Source organism: Chroicocephalus ridibundus, chromosome 1, assembly GCF_963924245.1.
Source record: "Chroicocephalus ridibundus chromosome 1, bChrRid1.1, whole genome shotgun sequence".
Lineage (NCBI taxonomy): Eukaryota > Metazoa > Chordata > Aves > Charadriiformes > Laridae > Chroicocephalus > Chroicocephalus ridibundus.
Window position 1 is genome coordinate 218347690 of NC_086284.1, and position 25157 is coordinate 218372846.

The 25157-nt window shown below is 44.6% G+C and overlaps 1 protein-coding gene across 1 annotated transcript in view; it reads left to right on the forward strand.

The window, feature by feature from the left end:
• The window catches only part of EXOC4 (exocyst complex component 4), a 429176-nt gene that overhangs the window by 287943 nt on the left and 116076 nt on the right, over window positions 1-25157 (forward strand). The window contains exon 11 of the mRNA XM_063323708.1: window positions 23068-23287. Coding sequence (XP_063179778.1) covers window positions 23068-23287 — 220 coding nt within the window. The remainder of the gene's footprint in view (window positions 1-23067; window positions 23288-25157) is intronic.

A 25157-nucleotide genomic window follows, 5' to 3' on the forward strand; every position in this document is an offset into this window, starting at 1 on the left:
GTAGCTACTTAGGTGGAGCATATCTCCAATAATGTGGATTTGCGATACAAATATATATATATATATATTTTTATATATATATAAAACTTGGTGAATACATAGAATTGGCAGAATCTTGCGTTTTATTTAAAGTTTTACGTAGGCCTCTCTGCTGCTGCATGTGTACGTGTGCTTTGCTATCTGCGCAATTATGATTATATTGATAAGGGTACGTGTGTGTAAATATATATATAGAGAGAGAGAGCGGAACTGAGAAGAGACTAATCTTAAGCTATTATTTCATCAGGGCTTGAATGCTGCATGCTAATGTTAAAGAGGGGAAAAAACCAAGGAGCGGTGAGCTGTTGGATTCCACTTCCCGGTCCCCTCTTTCTCCTCGTTGGAGTTCCCGGCTGAGCAATATGGCATAGTTTGTGACTCCATCTGGAGAGCTGACAGCACAGCCTGGGTATAATAAAGCTTTCAGCCTTCTTCCCCAAGTCTGTAATTAAATGACATCACAGAGTCTTCAATGCATCTGCTGTAAGAGTCAGGAGGCTAAAACATCCCGTTAAAGGGAGGAGAGGGGCTTTGGAGTGCTGGAGAAGCTCAAGTGTGGAACTGCTCCAGGAAAAGCTGTTTTAAACCTGCTTGAGCATGGTTGGTGGTAGGAAGAGTTGTAGGCTGGTAAGTGTGTTGCTGATTCAAGATCTTTCAGACCCAAAATGTAGTTTTTAAGAAAGCCTGTCGTGCTCAGGGAGGTGTAGCTGCCTGTGCATATGTGTGTGTACATGGATGTGTTTATAATCTCTGCATGCGTATTTTAAGCAGTATTTAGGGGGGAGGTGGGGGGGGAGTTAAGTATTCTGTATCTCTCGTTTGGGCAGTGGTCCAAAGAGAATAATTGCTTGTGCGTCAGTGCTGCAGGGAAATAAAAGTTGAAATTAATAGATGGATTTTCTTTACAAAGCCTGAGAAGCGCAGCTAAGCGCTATGAAGTGGTGATAAGTAATTAGGTATTTTTCTCTCGTTCTCTTCTCTTGAGTCATTTTTGTTGACATCAGAAGCGTAACTAAGGAAATGTGTTTTAAAAGCAGATTGCTTTGAAGTTGACGTTTCCTCCTAGACAGATAAATGAGGAAGTTATATGCAAAAATAACCCCGACAACATGGACTATCAAATTCAGTCACCCAGTTGAAGGATTCCCTATCAAAGGACCCTAATTTCGATGTAAAACATTGGGGTTTTTTAACTTCTGGTTCTTCAAAAGTAGCTGAGACACCTGAGAATAAAGTTTTTATTCTCTAACTTTTTTAACCATTAGGAATATTGACTCTACAGTTGTAATTTCTAAGCTATTGTAAGTGGAAGATACCCACCGCATTTTCCTAGCCGTCTCGCACCTGGGCAGATAGAGGTGAAAGTTTCTTTTCAAAGATCAAGCAGGTTTATGGACTTGTGAGATAAAGACGAGATCTGCTGAGCAGGAGGGGGCTGATCTATCAGGCAGAAGGTTTTCTGCCTGCAAGTGCACGTTAGGTTTGAAGCACTCAAGGCTTTACCTTAACCCGAGACAGCTTTTTTTTCCCCATTTTCTTGGATATCCGTTTTACCTGGCGTCCTAGCGACATGCCACTGAAGTAAACAGATGATAAGTACGTCAGAAATACGTTCGCCAACCAGGGACACAGCCGTACTATTCTGAAGTAGTTAATCGTGTACTTTTTCTCTCCGATTACTCGTTTCCCAAGCTGCTTCTCCCTCCAAAGCTGTTTATCTTCTCCTGCTTGAGTCATCGGGGACTGCCATGGCTCAAGATGCCGTGAGCTCGCCCTTCCCCTCCGCGTGCCCGTTGTGACAGAGGACGCACCACGCTGCCCAGCTGCGGGAAGAGTGACTTGAGGCAGGATGACTCCAGTTTATGAGCAGATAAGCAACGGTGACCTGCAGCTGCGGGAAAGGAGATTGCAAATCTTAATCTGCTTTGTACAGCGTTAAGGAAAGCTTTAAGTTAAGCTTTAGGACGTGCCGCATCTATTTTATGCCCACAGATGCTCTGTGTGGTTTCATTGGGGTAATTATCCCTTCTGACTCTAATTTTTCAAAAAAAAGAAGAAGAAAAAATAAAGTCTGAATCCAAAAGCTAAGAAACTCCAGGAGCTGCAAAGATAGGAACAGATAAGGTTGTTTCTATTTTCAGCAAAAATGAGTATTCAGCTCGTTAAGTGTGGGTATGGGCTCCCTTATCTTCTGGATGTCCAGGCATCGCACAAGCTCGTGCCAAAGGCACACTCATTTAAAAATAGATGGTTTGTGAAAACTTCGGGGAAGTCCAGAGGGCTGACTGTCATTCAGAGCTTAGGTTCTTTGAGTCAGGCAGTGCCAGCCTTGAAAGGACTGCGCGCGTGTTGGTGCACAGGCTCTGAATAGAAAAAGTCTTGCCAAAATGGAAATAACGATGAAAAAACCCCAGGACGTAATTCAAGAGCAGCAAACGAAAGGTACAAAACAGCCGTTGCGCAGACTGAGAGTTGGTCTGCGGGCGGGCGGGCAATACCGTCGCCTTTAAAAAAGAGGGAAAGTCAAAGTCCTGCTGGGATGTGCTTGCGGTGGCATGGACCTGCAAGGCAGGAGGCAGTTCTTCGCTTTCTTCAGCAGTACAAGCAGGTGATGTCTCCAGGTGGGACGGATTCGCATTAACACCACCACCTCTTCAACTAGGAATTTGGGAGGGAGAGGGATGGTTTGTGTCTTCTTTACCTTGTTTTCTGGTCTCTGTGCCCATGGGACTTGGCTTGAAACTGTGACTGAGATGAACCCTGAAGGCTCATAAATAGGAAAGCAAAGGAAAAAGAAAGGCTGTTTTTTAATTCTTACCATTTTTAGATTGATTTCATTCGAGTCTGACTCATTCTTTCGTGTTTATGAGAGGCCGTATTGTACGTCTGTAGAGTTGTCAAGTCCAGCTACGGTGCTGTGTACATAAACCTAATAGCAACATCTATTTTAGGATAAATATTAAAGGAACAAATCATGATACCACAGCCTTTTTTTTTTTCTTTATTCATGCCTGATCTAAAACAGCATCTCTTCTTCTTTTTAATGGATGGAGGGAATAAATGGGATTATTTTTGGTGTGGCTCCTACTCCAGTCATCGGTTTTAAATTTCCGAGGGAGAGCATGTTGAAGATGTGGCAGACTGCGGGAGTGTGTTCTTCACCGTTTTCTCAGCTTGTTTTGCCTATTTAAATAGTAAGGTTGCTAACGGTAGATCATGTTCTAGATGCTGCAGCCGTTGTAGTTGCTCTCTACTAGTGGACTTGAGTTTGGGCCAACACCTCCCTGCCTTTTTTGAGTCTGCGCTACTTGGCACAGACCAAACATCATCCAGTTGTTTAGCTTTGGAGACATCATTCTGGTTTTTAAAAGGAGAAAAACTGATTCAGTGCATGGATGCATCCCCTTCCCAGAACTGAAGTGTTTCCACTGATCTGAAATTAAATGATGGGAAAGAGGATCTCAAGAACTCACCCCTTCACACACCTTTGTCTGGATTAACTCATGTCGGTGGCATGAAAAAAGTCATCTTTGAGCTTTTCTCTGCATAAAATTCTCTGTATTCATAAGGAAGAGTCCTGAAAAATTGAAAGCCTCTCTGTAATCAGCATTTTACATCAGTGCCCTCCTAGGTCCAGGATGACTCGGAAGCAGATGATGAGTAACTAAGCTGTGCTTTGAAGCGATGGCTTTGGCAAGGGGGTGGGAGGACAGGAGACAACGAAGGGGCTGTGGTCCCTAGTGATGTGCCAGGGGAAGAGCTAGATGTCACCTTGACCTTCTGAGTTACCTGGAGTCTCACTGCACAGGGACAGCGCTCATCTGTCCTGCCCACACTAGTGGGGGTTGGAAGTAGATGGTCTTTAAAGGTCCCTTCCAACCCAAACCAGTCTATGATTCTATGTTCTCTTTTTTTCTGTGTTTACGTGAATGTCTAAGTGTTAAGTTAACGCTTCCTCCATTCCCTCTTTCTTCTTTACTGTCTCTCCGCTTGCTGAAGAACCAGCAACACCAGACTTTGCACGTTATGAGTCATTTTGGCCAACGGGCTAAATAACGAGCGTTTTGCTAATGCAGTTCTTCAATCTGATATTGCTTCTCTGCCATGAGACAATCCCACTTTGGCCGCTGTGTTGTGCTAAATCAAGCAACAGCAGCCACCCGTGCTTGGGTGCAGGGGTGGAAAGCAAGACTTCCAGGCAGAAGAAATATGTTTTCAAGTATGGACATAAGGAACCCAATCAAGGCAGAATTTGAGAAGCACAAAGGAAAGGCATCTCTGAGACTGCAGCTGACCCTAGTTGAGAGTTTTAGCAGGGAGGTCCGTGGACTAAATCTTCCTGGACACTGAAATTGATGTTCACGCAAACGGTGTCCTCTTCAGGTCACAGGTGATGTGTGCTGGCACAGGAATGTAGGGAAAGTTCCTCATCTTTCCAGCACTACTGGGATAAAGGGGAGCCTAATTCTCGATGCTGATAATCTGGCTATTTGGGGTACAAGAATAAATTCCTGGATATTTTTGCAGTAAGATGAGATTTATGGCTACAGAGGATGAAGCGCAAATGCCATCTTTTCAAAAACAGCTTTCCATATCAGGATTTCATCATCAGAACATCTATATTTTTTATTTTTTTTTCAAATGCAAATGGTGATTTGGGGCATTTTAGTTGATGATGTTTTGCCCAGAAAGCTTCGTTCTCCACGAACACATTTTAGGTCCTTTCTGAATTAGGCCTCCTTTAAGTTGTCTTGTACGCGACACCTAAAATTGATATATTCAGAAAATGTATTTCTTTACAAGAATAACTTTGGCATAATAATAAATTTGGAATAGTAATAAATTATTCACAGCATTCAAGCACTATTCGTCTTATTAGTTAGAGGAAGAAGATGAAATGCAGAGGACTAAAATGATTTACACAGGCAGGCTGAGTTCGGACAAGTGTTAGGATTCCGATTCCTGGTGCACTTTTTACAATGCAGGAAAATAAAATTTGTGGACAAAATCCAAAATCAAACTGCTGCAACATCCATCCTATCCATGACGTTGCAGAATCTGCAGTGCTGCGTTTCCTGTAGTTGTACTCCCATTTTTACCTATTTTTGATAATTAAAAACATGTGAGAGAGGGAAAAGGAGAACGTGAAGAAACTGAGCACGATTTACAACGCAGGTAGCCACAAAGGTGTGATTTTATATCAGAAAAACATAGTCGTATTTTGTAAGATTGGTGCTGAATGATATCTGCATGGTTCTCCGTATTTATTTCCGCCTATTTCATCTTCCCAACCTCACAGGACTTGTGCTGAGGTTTGTCGTGCCTTGGAGGAATATAAACACAAACGAGAAGCTTTATTTACAGGGTGACTTTTGAATTCAGAGTGGGAGGACTCCTTCTCCTATTGCTGTAAGAAACGTCCTCGTAGCCCAGTAAATGTGGGGGTTTTGCCATCCCCAGCAGAAGACCTTCAGGCTTTGCCCTGACTCTGTGTTAACGTTATTGTAACTGGACTACTAAGAATTCTTTGCCGTATTTTGATAGCTAGTTAAGAGTTAATTAGGCTCACGGCTTCCTGGCTCTGTGCACGCAGTGTGTCTCTTTTGCAAATAATAAGATTTTGAGTGTAACGCCGCAACGCATCACAGAACGCTTTCGGGCTGGGAAGACGAGATACCCGAAAGCTGCCATCCCATTTCAACTGGAGTGGTGCTGGCTGGCAGGGCAGGGTGGGATCACCACGGTTGAAAGCCTGTTCTATCAGCCCATCTGTTACATATCCTTAATTAGCGTAATTTCCATGCGGTCGTAAACAGGAGTTTCCCCGTCCTTGCTGTAATTTTATGCGTGTTTCAGAGGAGAGTTCCTCTTTCAGTGCATAACGTCGCCGGAGATCTCACAGATGCAGGGGAGCACAATTCCCATCACCTTATGCCATCAAAAATGATTTAACCTGTGTCTTTGCGAGCATTGATTTATGGAGAACGAAGTCATCCGTAGAGTCACCGTTAGCGCTACCGGGCAGTTTGTGTCCCACCTTGTGGGATGGAAAGACTCTACAACCTCAGTACCATCGTACTGGCCTCTTCCAGCCCGGATTCGTGAGCTTTGTAAGGAGCGTGTCCAGTCGATCTGCTGCATTCAGCTCTCCTCTTCTGCGCCTGTGTCTAAAGATAATTTCACCCTCCTCTAAAACGTGGGTCCTTTGATCTGATAGTCTGTAATCAGGAGTCGTAGTGTGCCTTAGACTGTTCTTACAGCCCCATTTTATACAATTATATGTTTACGGAACCGAATGCCGCTCCTAATGTACTGCCTATCATCTGTGCAAAGCAATTACGGGATAATAAAGCAGACACGCTTATGAACACAAAGTGACTTTACCAGGGTCAGAAAATAGTTTTCCTGATGGCAGTGCAGCCCTTATATGTTTATGCTGTGTTTTACAGCAACTTCATGCACTTTATTAGGCTAATAAATTACGTGTGTTTTATAAGGATCACTCTGTGGACAGAAACCAACAGTCTGGGCAGGAGACATCATCTGTCAGTAGTTCTTCATTTCAATTTTTAAGACCAGGAGTTGAAAAAAACACCGTACATTGGACGACATGGATGAAACTACACAGGAAATTAGCCTAATTTGGAAGAATGTAACTCATGATGTTGGAAATTGCTGAGGACATGGAAGCAAGTACCCTCACTCTTTTGAGGAGAGGAATGAGGTCCGTAGTGGAGGTACAACACCCAATTTATTCGAATTTGCTGCCTCCAGTAGCACGGCGTTGTTGCTCAGGTCCGTCGTGATACAAATCCATTTTCCTCTTAACCGTCGGTTATTATCTGGGTGCTGAATGAAGTGGGTGGTCGAAGGCAATGCAGATACCCGCTTTTCATCTGTATTTCCTCCGGAAGTTGTTTCTGTTTTTCTCAAACACATTCTGCAAGCACCTCTCCCTGTAAAACGAGCCCACTGAGCCTCATCTCAGCCCTCCAGAGAAATAGTGGTGGCTCCTGAAATTGTGGTGTAATTTCCCTGCCATAAATATCTTCAAGGGCGTACGGTAAACTTTCTGTCATTACTTTTTCTGCAGCTCTGGCTCTGTAGACAAAGGTGCGCGCATATTAATGACTAGAGCCTGGAGCACAGCTGGTTCTTTGATCACTTTTCCTTGCCTTCCTAAACAGCAATATTAGCCTGCCCCAATTGAGTTAAGTTTTTCTGCCAACTTACTAATGAACGTGATTAGGTTGAAACTGCATGAAGCTGCACGTCGCCTGGCTTGATTTGTAATCTCCATCTCAAAAGTGCAGTGTCTTTACACTGGCAGCTATTTATAGACGAGATCATTGCGTTCCTGTACAAATAGGTGTAACTCAGCGGCACAGACGCAGTCGCGTTGGGTGCCAGATCCGTGGCATGAGAGCCGCTGAGCTTTCCCCTGTGGTGTTGCATGCCCGAGGTTAGTGAGAAAGTAAAGTAATTGTGCTCAGACTGCATTCTTTAATATATGTGTGCTTGCTTACCTGGGCGTCTTAGAGTGATTTCTCTTGTGCATACTCTTAATCATAGAATGGTTTGGGTTGGAAGGGACCTTAAAGATCACCTAGTTCCACCCCCCTGCCCTGGGCAGGGACACCTCCCACCAGACCAGGTTGATCCAAGCCCCGTCCAACCCGGCCTTGAACCCCTCCAGGGATGGGGCAGCCACAGCTTCTCTGGGCAACCTGGGCCAGGGGCTCACCACCCTCACGGGGAAGAATTTCTTCCTAATACCTAATCTAAACCTCCCCTCTTTCCATTTAGAACCATTACCCCTGGTCCTATCACTCCCCTCCCTGATCAAGAGTCCCTCCCCAGCTTTTCTGTAGGCCCCTTTACATACTGGAAGGGGCTATAAGGTCTCTCTCTCATCTCTTAATTTCCATGTGAAATGGAAATTCACATTCCATTTTAACCATACTGTTAAAACCCAACCCAAGTCAGTAGCATCTCAGGTCAACTCTGTGCTCTACATGAAAATCAGTAGGGATCGCCTTCTGTTTTCTGTAGGTTATTTGCACGCATGGAGAAAAAATACCATTGATTTGCATTATTTGATTCCTTAGGTGATAAATGTCAGGAGATGAATTAGCTAGAGTAACTGAAATCTCCTTGGAGGTCTCTCTGGGTCAGATGGAGGAGTACCAGAGGCGCTAGCACATCTTTTTATTGAAGGTCAATATATTAATTCTCTCTCTGGGGCTCTCAAACCAACATCTTTCCCCACTTCTCCATTCCCTTTGCAGAGCAACAGGTATACGTTACGAGAGGCTGGTAAGGAACAAGAATCTTCAAAGGAGGCTTCATATTTATTTACTCGTTGCTCCTAATTTTGATGTGGCCCTAGGCTTATCATGTTTGTCCTCAGGAGAGGGAAAGAATAGGCAGAGATGGGCTTCCTGCAGAATATAGTTACTTCCTAATCAGTAAGGAACAAAACAATTTAGAAAAGATGATGATGTACTTAATGGTCGTGGTTTTTTCCTCAAACCAAGACCATAAAATTGTTATCCTCATTAAAGAGCTCTGAAGTTGCCCGCTCAAAGTGGCTCAGCACATTAACGCTTCCCGCCTTCTAGTGCAGTCGCCCCCCTGTTTGCTTCAACTGTGCGTTTATGGGTCCTGGTAGCCTCTGCTGTTCATACCAGGATGGCAGAGACTCTCGAGATCCTACCAAACTAAGTCATTATCCTCAGTGTTGAGGAAGACAGAAGAGGAAGCCAAGTCATTGCAGCATGGGTCTGGCCAATACCCTCATTCATAGATCTGACCATTGGGCAGTCTGCGGGTTTCTTGGGTCTGCCCATGACTTGGCTACGGAGATGCTGTGACCTTAGGAAGGCTTTTATGTTCCCAGTTCTAGGCCTGTTGCACAGATACATCCTGTTCCCGGGTGTTCGGCAATGGCTACTCTTTGCCTCGGTTTCCTTACTTAGAAAATTTGCCTCTTACACTAATATTCTGTGGTGTGTGAGTAGACTTTCACCGCTGGTGAATTTGGCTCTTACTGAAACACCTCCTTGATTAGCCAAATATTGTCCCATCCGGATTCTCAAGTCAGGCAATGAGGTATATGGAAATGATCTAGGATCTATGTTCTTCTGCTCCATCTGATGTGTTTCAGGGCCATATCTGTTACAGCTTTGGGCACAGGATTAAAATGTGGAAAGGAGGGTTAAGGGATGAACTTGACATTGACTTTAAGCTCTGCTGCAGATCTCAGGGGTGACAGTGTCTGATTTCCTACAGTAAAATGGAAGTGGTCTAGACTTGTGAAGAGAGCAGGGCTGTCCATGGAGCTACATTTGCCAAATACTTGCAGGGACACAGGTCTGTGGGATGCAACCATCCTACAGCTGGTGATTGAACGGGGCCTCCTGGCTATTTCTCCATGTTGGCTAAAAGGAAAGCCAACTGCTGCAGAGAGGACAGCCAGAATCTCTCATCAGCTCTTCACTGTAGGTACCACAGCGTTGCGATGACTAAGTTAGGTGTCTGTAGCAGGACGTCTAAACTTAGGCCTATGTTCTCCTGGAGGCAGTTGCTCCATCAAGCCCCGATAATCCAGGATGTCCCCAAATGGACCCTGGAGTTAATGCTCTTGTGAGACCCCACCTGGAGTACTGCGTCCAATTCTGGAGCCCCTACTACAAGAAAGATACGGACGTGCTGGAACGTGTCTAGAGAAGGGCCACGAGGATGATTAGGGGGCTGGAGCACCTCTCCTGTGAGGACAGACTGAGAGAGTTGGGGTTGTTCAGTCTGGAGAAAAGAAGGCTCCGAGGAGTGTGGCCTACCAGGATCTTAAGGGGGCCTACAAGAAAGCACGGGAGGGACTTTTTAGGATGTCGGGTAATGGTAGGACTAGAGGGAATGGATTGAAACTAGAGATGGGTCAATTCAGACTGGATGTTAGGAAGAAGTTCTTCACCATGAGGGTGGTGGGACACTGGAACAGGTTGCCCAGAGAGGTGGTGGAAGCCCCATCCCTGGAAGTTTTTAGGGCCAGGTTGGATGGGGCTCTGAGCAACCTGATCTAGTGGGAGGTGTCCCTGCCCATGGCAGGGGGGTTGGAACTCGATGATCTTTAAGGTCCCTTCCAACCCTAACAATTCTGTGATTCCATGATCTCTTGGATTGGCCTTTTTATTTGCCTCATTGTGTTTTTTGGAGTAACCTCTGATTTGGCCGTAGCCCTGTCCGCACGCCGGAGGCTAACCAGTCCGATGGATGATAATGAAAGATCGCGCCATCTGTCTGCTTATTTAACGGAGCGTCAGCACATAGCAAATAGGAAGTAATTGGATTGACAGACACAGAGGCGGTTATTAGGCGGTTTGCTATCTGATTGGGAAAAGCAGGGGAGCGGAGAGGTGTAGCAAAGCTAATCTGATCGTGTCTGTTGTTGTAGGCGCACACAATCTGCCACGCCGAATTCACGGGCTTTGAAACCGCTGGCTGGTGGGAGTTGTTCCTCGCTGCCGTCCGCTCCAAAGCCATCCTCGCATTCCTGTTACAAATCATTATAATGCAATCTAATAAAAAACAGTTTGCATAAAGATGGTGCCCATTTATAAAGCTGTCACCGCAGCTACTCTATTAATAGAGCCATTTTAAAGATTTATAGTCGGCATATGTTACTTTTTACAGGGGCCAGATTGAGAGCTGTGAGGTTTGAGCACGAAGAATGTGCCGCCAGATCAGATTTAAAAATAATATGAATAATAAGTTAATTTTTACAAAGCTGTTGTGCTCAGGAGAGAATGTGAAGTTGGGGGGGGGTGGGGGGTTATCATTACATTTCAGTGGTCGTCAACAAACTGAATGTTATATGGCATTAAAGGAAATAGGATCTAATAAAAAGAAAAGCTAAAGCTGGTGAACTTCATATTTCGGATCACTTTGTGTAATAGGATGGCGTTATACGATGGTTCTGTTAACATCTTTACCGATGCATGAGGCTAAAGTGGTTTATATGCATTAAATGAAACCCCACGATATTTCTCTGCGATAGGCAGGAATCCATTTGGAATTGACTGTCAAGATTGTTTAAAATTATGATGCTTTTTAAGCAAGGCTGTATGTATTTTCTGCCGTGCACAGTACCGAAGACATCGGTAGTCATGAAATCCTGTTACCTGTTGTAGTGTCATGGGAAGTAAAGCATTGCCCTTACTTTTATGGTAGGTCAGAAGCAGAAGAAGCGGTGGGAGCCTACAGCTTTGACTTCATCTCACGGTCAGAGCTGGTCAGAAAATGCCTCTGAGCGTACGCGTGCCCCGGGTTCACGTCAAATAAATACATCGCACAACTTTTTGAGAGAGAGAGAGAGAGAGATTGATTGATCGTGGTTAGTACATTTATCTTCTGGCGCCTACAGGATTGGATTTAAATTGCAAGTGGATCGACAGTGGGTAATTTAGTGCAGTGGTCATTTTGGATTATCATCTCCATCACGAAGCAATCTTGTAACTTGGAGGCAACTGGCAGGCTTTGCTCAACGTCGGTCTAGTTTTGGGTTGGAAGCTTATGGTTTCAGGGACTGGAGGGGAGAGATTTGGTGGTGCAGCTTCGGAAGAGCCAAGGGGTGGCCGGTTATGGGAGCTGTGTTTGCTCAGTTCAGTATGAATTTAAACCACATAATTTATGGTTTTTGTTTATTAATGCCAAATGATAAAGTAGTAGCTCCTCACAGCTGTGTTTCAGGCTGAAGGCGAAGCGTGTTGCCGTGACTGCTGAGCTCTGCCATCCGTGTTCGCTGGAGGTGAAATTTTACATTTTCCTCTTCCTGGATGTGCACAGCTGGGATTCGTTGGCGTCTTAATGATACCGGACCCTTCTGCAGTTTGGAGGATCTCTTACTTTGCAAACATTCATTGCTTGTTGCAGAAATGGGGAAAATCATAGAATCATAGAATCTTCGTGGTTGGAAAGGACCTTTGAGATCATCGAGTCCAACCATACACACACAAAAAAACCCAAAACAAACAAACAAACAAACCTACAACCCCTACAGTCTCTGCCTAGAGGATGCCCTGAAGTGCCACATCTAGACGTTTCTTCAACACCTCTAGGGATGGTGACTCAACCCCCTCCCTGGGCAGGCTGTTCCAGTGCCTGACCACTCTGTCAGTAAAGTAATTCTTCCTGATATCTAATCTAAACCTCCCCTGCCACAGCTTCAGCCCATTTCCTCTGGTCCTGTCATTATTCCCCTGGGAGAAGAGGCCAACCCCCACCTCTCTCCACCCTCCTTTCAGGTAGCTGTAGAGGGCAATGAGGTCTCCCCTCAGCCTCCTCTTCTCCAAGCTAAACATGCCCAGCTCCCTCAGCCTCTCCTCATATGACTTGGAGGCCTTTCATACCCAAACAACCCCAAAAAGTTCCTCAATAAATTAGGAAGAGACAAAAACATTTGATCACAGGTTTCCTGCTTCCAGCCTCACGTTGTAAAGAACCTGTACCTGCTCAAAAGGATTAAAAGGAGGTTCGTGGCATATAGGGAATAAAGGTATTTCATATTTGCTCTCAAAATGAACTCAGCGGCCTGAAGGCCTAGTTAGGAGTCTGTAGGGGGTGAGCAGAATAAAAGTGGAAGTCAGCTCTCAAAAGCACCCGTGTAGGGTGGGCTGACAGGAGGCGGCGTTACACGCTGGGGTGTGTGGCTACGCACGCACAGCCACGCATGGAGCTCTGCCAAAACGCGGCCTCGTGGAGGGGAGCAAACGCAGCCCGCCGCTCACCGGGGACGTCCGAAGACATTTTTATCTTGGTGGCGCAGGGTGAGTGGAAAGTGGGTCAAGGACCATCAGTATCAGGACAGGGCAAGGTGAGGAGAGGACTGACAGTGAATCCCATATCTAGGTGTACTTTTGCAATAACCAAGTGACAGTGACTTAGTACCTACCACCCGCGTGTTCCTGGCCCTTTCCGGATGCCAACTAAGCCGTGGGCTGCGCTTTACTTCCAGGTCACAACAGGGATGAGGACACATCCAACCACTTAGTGCAACTCAGCTGATTAGCCATAACTCAACCTTGGAGCTCATCTCTCCATACCACATAGAGATGCCACCTTGGTCTAAAGCGGACCAGTCGCATCATATGCAAAGCTCCTTGCGAGGGGTCTAAATCCCCAAAACCACCACCAGCAACTGCTACTGCAGCTCAAGCTCGTGTTGTTTTTACTGTAGCACTCATGATTTGTATTTCGGGTGCGTCCTCATTAACAGAACGAGCTGATGTGATTCACGCTTGAGTTACTCTTCTTTTGCCTGCCTTCAAAGAGAAGCAGCTGTACCACATCTGCTCGCAGAGGGAGCTGCTTGTGGGTCTTCCAGTCGTATCAATGCGATATGCAGATTTGTGGCACTGATAATTGCTCTGTTTCATCTGCAGAAAGGGAAATAACATCTTTGCAATAAGAATAAAGTTAGATTTTCACTGCTGTAAATTCACAGGCCAATGGATTGGGTTTTAACTCTGCAGACTAATGCCTTTACAAATTTACAACTAGGCTCAAAACCTACCAAGTTTCTGTTTCTTAAGTAACGTAGCGCCATTCCAGTGGTCTGTACGGTGTATTTTCCCATGTTTTGCCCAGGACTGTGATATTGATAGGCATTTCATAGCCTTCATTTCACAGTAACAACTCCGAGTTATGCTGTTTTGTTCCTTTTGAAAGTCAATTTCTCCGAGAGGGTCACAAAATTCTGGGTTATTCCTCGCTCAGATTTGCCACTTTTGGAAAAATCACGCCTGGCTATTAACTGAGGTTCGGCAGCGGATGGAAATGCAGGAGCTTCCTCAAGCTCGCTCGTGCCCTTGCAAGAGATGAGAGGATAGAGACCACGAGATGCGAGCATCAGTCCAACCACCGCACCAGAAACCTTCCATCGGATGGGCTCTTGCTAGTTTTTGTGATGCCTGAATTACTTTGTGCTGGCTTTGTCGAGGAAATTGTTGCTCCTGTAGATGAGATTTACCTCTGACAAGCTGAAAACGGAAAGCAAGGAAGAGGCTTTGTGGCGGTGCACTCGCATCACCTCTACTGGATCTGAGCAGAAGGATGTTTTCATCCATGCCCTTGGTATCGGGTGTTAATGAAGACGTTCCACTACAACAGCAACCCCAAAAGGAAATAAAAGCAGTTTTGAGGCCATGAGGAGAGGAGGATGGAAATGTGGGGTGCTGTTCAAATTACAGAATCATAGAATCACAGAATGTGTTGGGTTGGAAGGGACCTCTAAAGGTCATCTCGTCCAACCCCCCTGCAGTGAGCAGGGACATCTTCAACTAGATCAGGTTGCTCAGAGCCTCATCCAGCCTGGCCTTGAACATCTCCAGGGATGGGGCGTCCCCCACCTCTCTGGGCAACCTGGGCCAGTGTCTCACCACCCTCATTGCAAAGAACTTCTTCCTAATGTCTGATCTAAACCTGCCCTGCTCTAGTTTAAAACCATTGCCCCTCGTCCTATCGCTACGTGCAGTTGAAAAGGTTGTAATTAGCACATTGAAATTTGCCTTCAAGGTTCAACCTTCCCAACAAAAATCCACTGTGGTTCTGCTGACGCTGCTCATGGTTCTGGCTCGGTGAGAGGCGTCTGAGCTGTAGGGTATGAGAGACGCATTTCTATACATTATGAAGTTTTAGATCTAATTAGTTCTGGCTCCGCATCTTGTGGTCCAAATACTAGCTAATATTCCCCTCTGGAGACAACAGAAGAAATTGCACCTGGTCTGTCCTGAGATAGTTGCACTAAGTCAGAAAGTTGTGTTCTTAGGGTGATAGGTAAGCATTAAATACGCGATATTTTTAGCACGAGATGATAGCTACATTATAATTTAATTTTTTTTTTCTGAGTGTGTGTGGTGTTTGTAGTGCCTCAGAGGCAAAGAAATACTTATTTTTATATTACACCTGCATGGGAAGGAGGTATTTCTTACCTCAATCTCATGGATGAGCAACTACAACACAGAAATCAATTCTTTAAAGCTCGTATTTTTTTAGCTACTGTTAAAAACAAAAGTTCCGGACTCTTTTATCTTCCAGCGCTAAAGCTGTCAGCTCTGTGGGGACATAGTCAGAAGCCTTTACACTAACTGAAAGAGCTACATCAAGTAGTCGAGCTTTTTTTGGTTGGGGATTTCTGCTTGTATAAGGGAGGGACTGAAGTGATGGGGACTGACAGTAGAATCTGATCATTTGCCCAAAACAGCCCATCAAACCCAGCTTGGTGTTGAGGACACCAGTCTGGCTGGTACTGCCAGTTAATTTTGTTGAGCTGAAACCTTAATATTTTGGTGAAAAGTGCCCCAAATTTGGTGTTTTCTATTAACAGTACTAATTTCCCATAGTCGTTACCTTCCTGGATGTTTATGCTGTATAATATTTCAAAATAACAGAAAAGTAATGCTTTTTGTCTGATATTTGCTGGGTTTTGGTCTGGTTTTGCTAAGGTTTTAAATGCACTTAGCGTAGCTAAATCTCCGTTGAGTGTCCCAGAGCTGTTCACACTTTTTTACGATGATTATAATTTTAATCACATTTTGGGTCACCTAGAGAAGAGCGTAAACCTTTATTCCTGCTGTTGTCCCCTGCATACAGCTCCCTTTGGACTTACTTCGTACCGAAGCAGCTCTATTATCTTGCATATAGCCACAATATTTATCAGCAACGCGCTCCTCGGTGCAACATCAATCCTGGGGTAACTGATAATGCAACCAAAATAATTCTCTGTAGTTAAGTTTTTATGCAAAGTAATGTGCTTTCTGTTACTTTACTACGTGTTTGATTGCTCTTCAGTAACAAACAGTCTCTGATCTATGTGCTGCGGTGAATTTTTTAATTTAATTTCATTTGCGGTATTCTGTACATGTGTAATGGTCGGTACCTTTTGGTACGGGAGCATCAGTAGGTCCCACTTTGAGAGAGGAGAGAGGAGTCAGAGGATGGACTAGATCCAGTATGGATGAGAAATAGATTGTATTCCAAGTAGATCATTATGTGACTTAAATATACTGAAATATATACCAGTTTGGTTGCCCACAGTTGTGGAAATAGCCTCTTTGCCTGGCCACGTTATCATGAGGGTGGTAAATTGGGAATCAGAGCCGCACCTTGTTGGTTATCTTAGAGCTTGGCAGGAGAACATCATCTTTGGCTGTCCCTTCTGTTGACCCTCTCCAAGAACGCCCGCTGCTGGGGTGGGAGGGCTTTCTGGATGGGTAGTGGACAATCTGGAATCTTCCAGGTGTCTATCTCAGTTTGAACGAGTCTTCAAACCTTCAAGAACCTATAGGCTTGGATATTTTATCTCTGATTGCCTTGAGTCTGAACAACCCGTTTGGGATTTGCCGTTCTGTCGGTAACTGGCATCCAGTTCAAAGGATTTCTGACGTTTCCTTAATATTTCCTTGCTTTGTGTAAGCTCACCAAAAGGTTCATTCCAGGTACTTGGACGTTTTATAACGAAGATAAAGAGAAAAGAACAGTTTAGGATCATATGAAAATGAACGAAGCTGAAATGTAAATTTGGACTGAATGTCTGTAAAAGTTTTCTTAATAAGGCTTTGGAATATTTAAATTTTTTTGCTGTTTCATTTGTTTGAGGAGGGAATTTCAGATAATATTATCATCATCATTAAGAAAAGGAGTAGTTGATGTTATGCACTGTCAATGACATGTCTTCAGTTCCTTTTAATGATATTTTAGAAGACATCTGATCACAAGAAGGGAGAAGAAAGCCTTGGGATTGTGAGAGGTGTAGGTTTCTAAATCAATCCGTATAGCTTTTTTAGGTTTTGTGCTTTTTATTGCACGCTTTCAGCCTAGGTAAGACAGTCCTCATAGCCAATTAAGTTGTGAGTTAGAATGAATTAAATTTTCTGAAATGGTTTGCCTTTTTTTTTTTCTTTTTTTAATCCAAATGACTGTCATTTACAAAAAGATACTTCATTTTACTGAAAGTGCTTTTCTGTCTAAGGGGAATGCTTAATTGCAGCCGCAAATCACCTCAAATGCTTTCACAGGAGGATAAAACAAGTTAAAAATTGTGCATCATTTTGAAAATGCAGGTTCTGAATTCAGGATTAGATGCAGATTTCTATTTCTTTTTCCCATCTTCGAGAGCTCCATACTGTCCAGACATCTCATAAAAGCGGTCCTTCCCAGCAGTGACATCCCTACGAGCCTTTGTAGGATTTCGGGCAAACCCCAGGGCTATCTAGTGACCATTATCCGAAATCTGGTGGCACACCTCGTGCTGCCTTTTTATTCAGACGAAGTGGTTTTGCGTTTTACAGGTCTGACATATACGGCGGTTATGTTAAATAAGTGTAATTGCTCAGCGGTAGGGGAATTTTCTATCCTGAATGTGCCATGTGGCTCCTTCTCTCGCATTTAGAGAATACACCCCACAGCGTGTTAACCTTTATAGGTTTTCCCTCAGTTTTTGTGTGCCGTTGAGAGATGATTTTAAATGCAGTTGTTGATAGCGTTTCAGAAATCCTACTAAATTACAACCGAATGGTTCTTTTTCGAGTAGCATAATCGGAGCAAATGGAAAGTGAATCAAAGCTGTTCCTCCAAGGCCTTCTTTATGGCCCCTTTTTACAGTGAGCTGTATCTCAAATTTCACTCTTCGGAGAGTAAAAAACAAAATAGTAGGGTATAAAAGGGCTCAGTGAAACAGCCTTTCGCTATAGAGATGGTTTTTAATTGAGGTTTTTTTTGGTCATTTGGATTTACACACGGGCAGGTATGTCCAAAACCAATTTGAAGAATCGTGTCCAGACCTTCCCCGGTGCTCTGCTTTATTGAAATGCCAAAAAGTTTTCTCCACTTCGATTTTTACGCATTTTATATAAGCGCGTCGTTGACTAAAATGTGATTTCTTATCATGTACGCTGGTTCACACACAGACATAAACGTTGATCTCTGGGATAGCCATGGATCAAATTGCTTTTTTGACAGCTTGATGGTTACATGGATAGCTTGTATGAGCAAAATGGGAACATTTTTGGAAAGTACTCTTAGAATATATTTTTTTAGATGCTGTTAAATATTTTCTTCTTTATAAAGACTGAATTATGTTTGAGTAAGCTAACCAGCAGTATTTGAAATTTAAAAAATAAATCACACAGTGTGTGACTGTGAATGTATGTGTATGCATCTGCCAAGCAGAAAACAGAGAATATCTGTTGGGTCTTTAATGCCACCCAATGCTTCCCCTTTTGAAAACTTCATTTTCAGTTTCTTGTAATTTGGCTAGTCTTTAATTGCCAACTGGGGCTAGATATTTTTTGTTAGAAAAATGTGTCTCAAACATGTGTTCTTTCTGAGAATGAGAAGAAGAAAGACGTCGTACATGTTGGCAAATTCTGGTGACCTTTTATTTGGCTGGGAATTTGCGTCTTCACATTTCTCAGTAAGAAGAACTGTTGTGTAAAGGGTGCGCCTCTTGCCATTCCCCTGAAAATACACCAAAATGTGGCTGGGTTATACACCTTTGAAGAAGTGCGGTGCTCACACTCTCATAAGAGGCTTCCAGTTTGTAGAGGTTGAAGTTCTTGATGGGCACGGCCAAGCCAAGGGCAAGGACCTTGCAAAGGTGCTGGTTCCTGAGCCAAGGGCTGTCTCCCCTCGCAGTGTTTTTTGGGCTCCCGTACCTGCTGGGCTCTGGCTGCCTGGAGGAGGATGCTTCTTGATGTAAACGCCAAGGAGAGAGGAGAAACGTAGGATGAACAAGTGGGATAAGGAACCAAGGAAAATAAGAGAACTGGTGGCCGAATTCCCACAAACAGGAGCCATAAGAAGAAATGAGAAGGCAGGAAGAAAGGAGTTTGGAAGCGGTGTAGACAGCCCCGTGGGACTTGGTGGCAGAAGTGTCTCACTTGGTGTCACAGTGATTCACACAGGTGACAATTAGCTGCTGGTGGGTGTTACTCCAGTCGTGTAGAAGACAGTTGCAAAGTCCCAGCGCTGTGACATTTGCTGTCTGAACACCGACCATCCTGCTCCTAGGACAAGACAAGGATCTGCTGATGAGAGCAATAGTGTGCCATTGCGTAATTAAAAATTGTACCGCAATGTCATGCACGGCAGGCCAAACTAAGGTGACACAAGCAACTCCAATCCTTGCTTTTCCAAACGTGTCAGTGTTTGACTTTGCAGCCTTAATTCTCTTAAGAAATACATAAAATTAATGTTTTGCATTAGATCAATCTGTTCTTAATGGCATTCTGAATAATCCTCTCAATACAGAATGCATAGGGTGCATCACTGTTGCAATGGAACGTGCTAGAAGGATTCTAGCCAGCAGGATTGAGCCAGCAATATGCCCTTGTGGCCAAGAAGGCCAATGGTCTCCTGGGGTGCACTAAAAAGAGCGTGGCCAGCAGGTCGAGGGGGGTCATTCTCCCTCTTTACTCTGCCCTGGTGGGGCCACACCTGGAGTCCTGTGTCCAGTTCTGGGCTCCCTGCTTCAAGAAGGACAGGGAACTGCTGGAGAGAGTCCAGCAGAGGCTACGACGATGAAGAGGGAACTGGAGCATCTCTGTGCTGAGGAAAGGCTGAGAGCCCTGGGGCTGTTCAGCCTGGAGAAGAGCAGACTGAGAGGGGATCTCATCAATGCTCATCAATAGCTAAAGGGTGGGTGTCCAGAGGATGGGGCCAGACTCTTTTCCATGGTGCCCAGCGACAGGACAAGAGGTAACAGGCACAAACTCAAACATAGGAAGTTCCACCTAAACATGAGGAGGAACTTCTTTACCCTGAGGGGGGCAGAGCCCTGGCACAGGCTGCCCAGAGAGGTGGTGGAGTCTCCGTCTCTGGAGACATTCCAAACCCCGCCTGGACGCGTTCCTGTGCCACCTGCTGTGGGTGACCCTGCTCTGGCAGGGGGTTGGACTAGATGATCTCCAGAGGGCCCTTCCAACCCCAACCATTCTGTGATTCTGAGATTCTTGGAGCAAATCTGCCATACCTCTGTATCTGGAGCCTTGTGATGCTTGCTTGGACACCCTGGTCGTGTCCTCAGTGGGGTTTTCCTCTTGGTGGGATGAAGGCTAGAGCTGCACAGTGGCTGTCTTGAGTGCTCCATTTGCTGAGCAGATGGGGGTTCTCCAGCAGCTGGGCCTCATCCTGGCTGATGAAGACATGGTGAGGTCATCTTTGAAACATAGCAGACCCCACCAAATTTGCCCTCAGTCATCCTTCTTCTAGGCTGTACTAAGTGGTAACGTACTGGTACCATTAGAGTATCAAATTTATGAACTCTTAGGGCTGTTCCCTACTGTAAGAGATGCTCTGACATCCATGTTACATTTTTCTTTACCTTTTCTCTCCTTCCATTTCCTTTGGTAGAGATCTTTTGATTAAATGAAGACTTCAGGAATTCTCTGTTTTTCATTACCATTATCGTTTAATCAAGCTATACTCGAACATTCAAACTTCAGGCCTCTCATCCGTATCCTCTAGTCCTCTATGCCGTGCACAGTTTCATTCTTAATAACTTTTTCCCGATATCGAGTTTAAATCTGCTTTCCTAAGCTCTTTACCATTTGTTCTTTATCACAAGTATTGCTGAGCACTCATAAAATCCCCTCTCGCAGAGTCATTGCTATCTAGCAGCTTTCTCGTAATCTGTGATTACTTTGTTTCGTATCAAGTGAAATAGGGATATATTTGTGATCGGTACCAGTATTCGGTGAACCACTGTTGTCTCGTCTATGCCAAGAAATTAAAGCCTATTAGAACATGCCAGCCGCCAGGACTCAGCTCTCTAATCAAGGTAAAGTTTGCTGAAGATTACGGCGCGGGTCTTTAGGAGAGATCTGAAATGGTGATTAATGCCAGGTACTGGGAATCAAAAATTCTTGATTACACCTTTCGCTAGCACCGACCTTTGCTACGGCCCCGCACAAGCAATTTAGTCTCTGGTATAGGAAACACTTACAAACACCATCAAGCTATTGTGGGATAAGGAGTTGCTGTAGGTCAGCACATCTGAGCTCTAATAATAGTTTGCTGCTAGTTCGTATGTGGCCGTTCTCCCTCTAAAAGTTTTCTTCTATTTATGTTGGTTTACCCATGTTTAAGCATGTGCTGGATTTTAAAAGTGTTTAGTAGTTGCTCCCTTCAGTTCACTGAAAGTTTGCTCCTTTCAAATTCAAGCTGCTGTGCCTCTCCTTTCCCATCTGAAGGAGGTATTACGGTAGAATTCACATCTTTTTTCGTGAATTCTGTACATCAAAAGCGCTGTGTAAATAAGCTTATTAAGAAAGAGTCGGCAAACTTATTGGCAGGCATGAAAAGATGCGGTAAGTTAGTTCAATGTGGTCCCATCAACCTTGACAATATTCCCTTAAGGACATCAGTGGTTGTCACTCGAAGCTGGTGACATTAGGTCTATTATTTCAGAGATAAGCTCGGTGGTGGTCCCTTCTGCTCTCTTCCTGGGCGACTCCGCTGTTTCCCGGTTTGATAAAGCCGATTCACGTTATCGATCTGTGAAAGCCAGGGAATAAAACTGCCATCCTTGGCACTTCTCTCCATGCAGCATCTCTCTTTGGAGAGGCAATCTTCAAACTTCACCGCGAATGGGTCCCCCCGCGGAAGCAATAACTGCATCGGCCCAAATGTGTCAGCTCTAGACTGATGGAGTCAACACTGCAGAGGCTTTAGGGAGCAAATTGTTCAGATTTGAAAGAAATCATGCTACTAAAATTGACGGGAGCTCCTCAGTCAGTCCTCTGAAGGGAAGCGGCCTCCTCTGGAGTGCTGGACATGGAGGTAGAAAATGAGGGACAATTAAGCAGACCTCGTTGAAGTGTTTGGGAAAATGGTTAGCAGTGAGGCATCGCTAATAAACGCTGACTGCTCTGGAACTGTTAGAGATGTCTCCATTGCAAAAAAAAAAAGTCTCCTAGTGAAGACGTGGTGGCTTTCAGGGTGCAGAGAGTGTTGCTGCGTATATTGGGAGATCCAAGGTCAAACGCTGCTGCCGTGTAAAACAAAGATAAAAACAATCCCAGCCTCTCCAGGAGTGAGATTAAAATATAAAAGATTGCGAGGCACTCATGTGCATCAATGAAGAAGGCTGTGTCAACACCATGCACACTCCTCCCTTTCAGACAGCATGTCTCAATCCATTATGGCTCCTGATAATCAATTCCTAATTATTTTGATACATCCAGTTTTGAAAGGAAGACTAATTTCGTTGCCTCAGATGTAAGTTAAAGGAATGACGAGGTAATTTCTAGAAGAAACTTCTATCTGTTAAACAGATGGCCTCACTGAGATAAAGATATTTTGCAGGAGGAGATGGCAAACATTTTGTGTTAAAATATTCCCAGAATTGGCATGCCGTTCTGCATACACGGGAATGGAATCCTAGGATGAAACAATAACGCGTAATAAAAATATAGCATAATACAGACATCCATAATGCAGTATGATATCAGCATAATAGATATGCGTTGCTTTTTTCAGTGATCTCTCTAGACTTTGAGCTGGAATATACCGCTGTTCAGTTTAGGGGTGGGGAACCCACCTGTGGGAATCGAGTGACCAACCAGAGAAGGAAATTTACCTTTTCCAAGGAATTTCTAGCATCCTGAATGTTTTTATGGAGATTTTATTTTAAAAAAGGCACCTTTCCAGTATGTCTCAAATAGAGCAGTCAGTGACTTTTGGACGGATAAACACAAATGGTGCCCAGGTTGTGGATTTTCGCCATTTCCCCATTTTGTCTGTTTTTCTCCACCCATTGAGTCTCTCCAGCTGTTGGCATTTCATGCATTTGTTTTTTGAAGGCTACTTTATAGACCTCTTCTACTCCTCATGCCTCAGGTCGGCAGAGTCTGTAGTCACTCCCCCACTGCTGGTGCTTGGCTCTGAGATGTAGGAATGGCAAAGACCACACTAACACATTTGGAGTAACTACATGGTTTAATTACATTGCATTCTTCCCCTTCTGTTTTCCAGATTTATCCAGGAAATAGAGCATGCCATGGAGCTTGGCCCAGCCAAGCAGTGTCCTCTCCGCGAGTTCCTCACCATGTACATCAAGAACATCTTCCTCAATCAGGTCCTGGCTGAGATCAATAAAGAGATTGAAGGTGTCACGAAGGCATCTGATCCCCTGAAAATATTGGCTAATGCAGATACCATGAAGATCCTAGGTGTGCAGCGGCCTCTTCTGCAGGTAGGAGCTGCATGAACTGCCAATACATCCCTTCTTGGCCATGTCTAGGCATAACTGGCTATATATCCATGAAAAAGGGCATGGACCTGCTCGAGCAGGGCCAGAGGAGGCCACAGAGATGCTGGGAGGGCTGGAGCCCCTCTGCTGTGGGGACAGGCTGAGAGAGCTGGGGGGGTTCAGCCTGGAGAAGAGAAGGCTCCAGAGAGACCTTCCAGCCCCTGCCAGTCCCTAAAGGAAAGCTGGGGAGGGACTCTGGCTCAGGGAGGGGAGTGATAGGATGAGGAGGAAGGGTTTTACACTGGAAGAGGGAGATTTAGATGAGACCTCAGGAAGAAATTGTTTGCTGTGAGGGGGGTGAGCCCCTGGGCCAGGTTGCTCAGAGAAGCTGTGGCTGCCCCATCCCTGGAGGGGTTCAAGGCCAGGTTGGACGGGGCTTGGAGCAACCTGGGCTGGTGGGAGGTGTCCCTGCCCAGGGCAGGGGGGTGGGACTGGATGATCCCTTCCATCCCAAACCATTCTATGATTCGATGACCCACAAAATCTGTCTCAACATTGAGTCTGTAACTGTGGTCCGTTCCAGTGTCACCGCTGGTATAGTCTTTCCTCTTCCAGTCTCTGCATGCAGGTCAGTAGCTATACATAAATTAAGCGCTCTTATATTTTGCTTGTGCAAGAGGGTATGTCCTTCTTGTTAAATATGTCAAGCTAACAGCAATCTTTGCATCTCGTATGTGCCATTATTAAAGCACCTGGTAGCCATCGCAGCAAATTGTCACCAGCTTTCTTAAAACCGTGCCATAGAAGTTTATTTTCAAGATTTTCAGTAACGTGTGCCTCCCCTAGAAGTTCTGGGGAGGCTTGCAAATCAGAGAGCCATGCGATGGGACTAAATACACGTGCCAAACTATCAGGAGGAGCAAAGATGAGATCTGCTGCCTCCCAAGTGCAGTGTGTCCGTGATTGATGGGATGCTGTTGCAGCGAAGCGGCTGTATTGCTTCCCCAGCCAGATAAGAGAGATTTGAGAGCTTTGGCTTTGAAGTTAGAGTATTTATACGAGAAGTCTCTTCTGAAACAGCTTTTTTGCACTCTAATGTGGAGTGGTGATGATAGCAACAAACGCAGTTCTCGTCCCAGCTACGTGGGTAACAGGACAGTATGGAAGCCCCCCCCCCCTCCCCAAATTCTGAATTACACGTGTTGCGTGGGACTGAAAGGAGTGAACTAACTGCCAGCTCTGACTCTTGCTGTGATTTGGGTCAAGCTCTTTTAATCCTTTTAAATTATTCCCTCATATCTGTAAAATCGCCTCCTCAGGGATGAATAATATTTGCAAAGTTCTTAGGAAGTAGCACGCACCTCCCCAGGTTTATGTGGCTGCTTTCTATCTTAGTTTGTAATTGTAAAACACGAGTATATTATGATGATATATAATCATGGTAAGAACCATTATTATTGCTATTATTTTGGCGGAAATTGCTAGGATTTTTGTGTGTATTAATGATCACTAACACTATGCCTGTCTGGGAGTTGCGGGTATGGGATGGTTCTTTCAGAGACAAAGTGAAACGAGATTCCAGCAGAGTTTTCAGAAGTCTTTAGAGGGGAACAGCTTCCTTCGAAAGGGGAGGAAAGTTTCTTTACAGGGCTTAAAAAGTTTCCATGAGTTCAAATGATGTTTTGGAGCAGCACAACAGCCCTGAACTACTTCTTTCCCAAGGCAGAGCTTTACCTTCCATCTCAGAAACTTAGCTGTCAAAACCAAAAAGTGGAGGAATACAACCCATTGTAAATAATTAGAATCATAGAATCATAGACTGTGTTGGGTTGGAAGGGACCTCCAAAGGTCATCTAGTCCAACCCCCCTGCAG